The 5,749-nt window shown below is 24.9% G+C and overlaps 1 protein-coding gene across 1 annotated transcript in view; it reads left to right on the top strand.

Annotated features, from left to right (window-relative positions):
* LOC107017190 (annexin D5) overlaps positions 1–635 on the top strand; it is a 3,916-nt gene extending 3,281 nt beyond the window's left edge. Inside the window, exon 6 of the mRNA XM_015217460.2 lies at positions 237–635. Coding sequence (XP_015072946.1) covers positions 237–440 — 204 coding nt within the window. The 3' untranslated portion in view covers positions 441–635. The remainder of the gene's footprint in view (positions 1–236) is intronic.
* The last annotated feature ends 5,114 nt before the right edge of the window (positions 636–5,749 follow it).

The following is a 5,749-nucleotide window of genomic DNA, read 5'->3' as shown; positions in this document are numbered from 1 at the left end:
GGGGGGGGGGGGGGTAATGCTGGAAATGGAGATCTTGTGGTAATGTCAATATCCTGCCAATGGCGAGGCCTAGATCAGAGTCGTTCTAGAACATGACACTTGCTTGACGAGCTTCATTTGATTCTGACACAGAATATGATCGATTACTCAAATATTGTGTTAAACTTTTGTAAAACCATTCATGACTTTAATCTACTACACATTTTTTCAAACTATTTTTACATTTTTGCATTCAGCAATTGCATAAGGCTATGAAGGGCTTGGGAACGAACGATGCAGCTCTTATTAGAATAATAGTAACACGAGCTGAGATCGATATGCAGTATATAAAAGCAGAATATCGAAAGAAATACAAGAAGTGTCTAAACGATGCTGTTTATTCCGAGACTTCTGGTAATTATCGCACCTTCCTCCTATCTCTTCTGGGGCCAAATTACTAGCGCGCAAAGATGTATAGCTGAAAATGAGATGTATTTATATTGTACCATAATTGATGCCTTGTTGAGTTCAGTTTTGTTACAATTGCAATTTTGATTTGATATGATGGTGTAAATTTTGTTTCTTTGTTGTATCAAATGCATGTATACTACTTATGAAGATTAAAGGAAAGAAAAGGTAGTTAACTTTCTTGTGCATTTTGCATGTCTTCAATGTTCTATTCTAATTTCAAGTATCTAATCGCCTCTGGCGAAAATGCAAAGGTATAACTGTGTACAATAGACCCTTATTATCTGGTCCTTCTGTGGATCCTCCACATAACAAGATTTTTTTTTAAAAGGTTTTTTATACTAATAGAGATACCATGGGGTTTGAATCTTGTCTTGCACCTATAAAATGCCGGTGTGTTATGTTAATAATAACTTCTTTTATATAATTGCTCTGTTCGGGTCAATTTTTACGCCCATCGACCAATTTTACAAGATATGATCTGAATAATCTTTGATCAGGAATAACATAGATACATATTAAAAGAAATCACCTAGTTTGTTTCATTGACCACTATAGATTATTTTTAAAAATAGAATCTGAGTATAATCGATAACGTTATTTCTACTAGCTATTTCTAGCACTTCATTTATCTTTTCTAAGTTTCACTTAAAAAGTTCAACATATCTAAAAAAAATAACACAAACACAAAAAGGCTTTAATTTACTGGTTGAAAATAGTTCAAACCTGATCCAAAAATCCCATTGATAGGTCAATATGATGAAATAATCTATCTATGGGAGACAATAATGCTAAAAATGAACAATGTTTTTTTTTTTTATTGAAACAGAAATGGTAATAAAATGAGATATGGGCAGTTCAATGATGAGAGTGATGTTCAACTAAAAAAAAACCAAAATGATAATAAAATGACAAAAAAAATACAACTGATATAAACTGTCAATTAATGTAATAATTAAAAAATTTGTCTTAGTCTACTATGACTTCAAATAATTGGAAATAATGCTACAACATAACATGGTTTGTCTAGATAAGACTTATTTCCACCACATTCTTCAACTATTTATGAACCATAGAATAAAATAATAAATTTAATGATTCATCCTTCTACTTTTTCCACTTTTTTAATAAAAAATAATGAAGAAAATAAAAAATAGTAATTAAAAATGAAAAATTACTTAACTAAATATACATCACTATTATATATATTAATCTTAGTTCTAATTTCAAATGATTACATATATTATTATTTTATATCATATATTTTAAAAGATACAATCAGATGGAGAAATTCTTTTAAAATCTCTCTCTTTCTTTATCCTCTCAAATCACGTTTTCATCTTCAACTATTAAAATTAAAACTCCGTAATTAACAATATTATATGTAGAGGTTTGTAACATTTGTAACATTATTATCATATATCTGTTATAAAAATCTTTTTTTTTATATGAATGTTAAAATATTAAACCTTAATTAATTTGATATTTTAAATATATAATTCGAATATTCAAATCGACATTATAGATATTTGGCAAGTAATTATACATGTATTTAAATAAGAAAATATGACATGGAAAGGTATATGATGATATTGGTCATTGTTGATAAGATGAATTTTACAATTAGCGATTTAGTTTAATTTTATGATTTCGTTATTTTAGAAAGATTTGTTAAAGTTGATATACTAAGAAATATGTTTGAGTTGTTAATTAAACCACAATTACTCCTCTAATTAAAAAAATTAGTTACACCTTTAATTCAAAATTAATAAAACATGTATTCAAAGGACAAAATATGATATATGAAGTAATATTCGAAACTATGAAAAATCACAATAATTAGAACCTAAACTAGTACAATTTATGTAATTTTATCTATTTTATTTTTTTATTCGGTTTCAATATAATTGTTTTGGTTATCACACCAACATTATACGCGATTAAAAAAGAAAATGAGTTATTAATAATAATATCATCAACGTTAAAAAGGAAAGATAAATAAAAATTTATATATTAATAAAAATATATATGAGCTAAACTTTTAAAGCAAAAATTAAATTCTTCGAAATTATTGCTTAATTTTATTTGATAAAAAGTAAATTGTACATTGTCATGTCCCCAATTAAAGTCACTTGTTTGTTGACGTACTGCTTTAATTTAAACAAGATATGATTCTTGCAAAGATATTTACAGCTAATATTTTGATTTAGGAAGATTTTGTATGGGCGTTTGGTCATAAAATCACAATTTGAAATTTTGCTTTGAAATTAATATGTATTCATGAAATTTGTAGGAAATTTTAGTTTTAATTTTAAATATTTAATTCTATGAAAAGAAGGATTTTTTAAAGAAATCAAATCTAAAATTTGTAAAAAAAAAAATAATTGAAAATTCATGTTTAATGAGAATAAATTATTTGTCACGTGAAAGGATTGTAATAAAAAATAACTAGTTATTACTATCGTTGATTTTTTGGACCAATGAATCTTGGTAAAATTTATACGTATTTTAAAAATTTGTAATCACATATAATCGCAAATATTTATTCGTAAAGATACATGCAATTTAGTAGTATGACGCCTTAGGATGTTTCGTTACGTTGTTTATAAACTATAATTTATTCATTTGATAAGTTGTATAATAACTGAAGAAATTTTAATAGTTTTTACAAATAATGTTTTCTCCGTTCAACAATAGTTATCCACTATGCTGAAAATAGTTATTCAATTTTAAAAATTAAGAGATAATTTACCTTTTATATCTATTTTACCCTTGCTTATCATTCAACACATTTCTCAAAGCATTAAATTTAATAAAGTCAAAAAAAATATAGTAATATTATCCCTGTTATTTATTATTCCCTCCGCCCCATTTTATGTGACATTATTTCCGTTTTGATCAGTTTAAAAAAAATGTCACATTTTCTTATATGATAAGTATTTCAAGGTACAATTCCTCTTCTACCCTTGTTGGTCCCACTTAATTTTAAAAATAGTACTCTAATACATTTATGAAGAGAGAGAAAAGTGAGTCTACTTTTGAAGGGCAATTTGGTAGACATTTCAAAGTCTTCATTTATTTCTTAAATTCCGTGTCTGGTCAAATATTGGCACATAAAATAAGATGAAGGGAGTATTTCTTAAGAGGTTTGCCAAATCAATACTCCCTCCGTCCGATATTATTTGTCATGGTTTCTATTTTTAGAGTCAAATCATAAAAAAACTTTGACTAACATGTTAAGATGCATTTTTTCATCATATTAATATGCAAAAAATTTGTAATTTATAGTACTTTTCATATAGTTTTAGAATATCTAATTTTTTTATTTAAAATATCGAATTAATGTGATCTAATTTACCTTTAATAAGCGCAACATGATAAACATTTCCGAACGGAGAGAGTAATAAACAACTATCATTAGACAAAACATCAAAATTTCTATATTTATAAAAATATAACTTAAAAAATCTAAATTATATATCGTCTAAACAAAATTTCAAACTTCAAACCCGTTTTCGAAATATAGTCTCTTTTTAACATGCTCTAAACCAATGGATATTTGTGAATGATAAGTCACAATCACCATCCACTCATATTTCAGACATCAAATTTAACAAGCCAAAATAAAAGGAATTGGACAGGGATTGCACATGGTTTTATCTCACTTTATACTTTATAATATATAGTTTTTTTTGTGGTTATTATTTTGCCATCTCATGATATCATTGAGTAATATTTTAAAAATATATATTTTCCAACTACTAAGGAGATTGCCCATGCTGAGCATAATAGAGAAAAAAAATGAAAAAATACCCCTTAATTATCATTATCAATATTTAATAAGAAGTTAAAAAGTAAATATCTTTTCGTTAATATGTTTACTTACGTGGAAAGTGTTTTTAAAATTTTATATCTTTTTATCGACATATTTATTTCATATAGATGATATTTTTAGAATTTTGATGGAACATTTATCTCATATTAAAGGGATTTTTAAAATTTTAATATTTATTCTTTAAAAATGTTTTTCTACTGATGGTTAAGTTTCAAGTCAAATGAAAATGCAGCACATGTATAATTTGTTTGACTCATACTTATACAGGATTTGCATCTTGTGTTTGAATAAGATGAATATAAACCGTTTCAAATTATAAGGTTATTAACTTTTTCAGTCTTAATCAAATATTTTTGAAACATCTTTTCTTTTAATTCAAAATAAACTCATTTATCGAAAATTAAAAAAAAAATTAATCATCGCTACATTAATATATTTGGTCTAAAATTAGTTACATTGATACTCAATTGACATTATAATATAGAGAAAATATTTTTAACCATATACTTACACTTCCTCCTTTCTTTTCAATAAGAAAAATACGAATTGGTGTTGTTATATTTATATACAACAAGAACAAAAGATATATAAATTGCATGTGGATCCACATTATTTCCTTCAATAATGTTTGGCATACATTGTTCTCTAATATATATATATATATATATAATGAGTCAATGATTGTGGAATATTCATGAATTTATGAATAAAAAAAAAGTTCAAAAATCGTTGAAGATACTAAATGAATAAACTTACCCAAGTTGTTAATAATTAACGATGGTTCTATCTTTATTAAAAATATATCAATTATATTTTCTTCATTGAATAATTATATTAGTTAAATATCAATAAGGTATTTTTAAATTGTGCGCGTTAAAGTTCAGACCAAATACCATCATAGAAAACTCTACTCTTACTAGTATATACTTTATCTATTTTAAATGATAAGCTCCTGTTTGATCATAAATTTTAAAGTTAAAAGTTGAAAAGTCCAGTTTTTAAAGTAGATTTTTGAACAATTCAATTTTTTTAAGTTGTTATTTTTTAAACTTAGAAATTGTGTTTACAGATGCATTTCATCAGAAAAATAAAATAAAATAATGTGAGTATAAGTAAAATTTCTCTCAAAAAGTAATCAAAGCTCGTTTTTGAGCAAATATTATCAAAATTTTAAAATCCAATAAGTTTCATAACCAAACAGATATTCAAAAATAAAAAATTTTAAAATCTAATCCAAAAAATTAGTACAAAAAATTGCTTAAACTCTTTAAACATTATTTAACTTTAAAATTTATCCTTTTTATCCTTAATGCATTATTAATATCTAAAAACTAAATTAAGCAAACAATAGTACATACCAACAAAAGATGTACTACAAACTTGCACATTATAAATCAAACAATCTTTCATTATTTCAAATAGGAAACTTCCTATATTTATAATATTTATAAAAATATCACCTAACCC

This window comes from Solanum pennellii, chromosome 4 (genome assembly GCF_001406875.1).
Source record: "Solanum pennellii chromosome 4, SPENNV200".
Lineage (NCBI taxonomy): Eukaryota > Viridiplantae > Streptophyta > Magnoliopsida > Solanales > Solanaceae > Solanum > Solanum pennellii.
The sequence above is the reverse complement of the archived record's forward strand: the minus strand, read 5'-3'. Positions and strand labels throughout refer to the sequence as shown.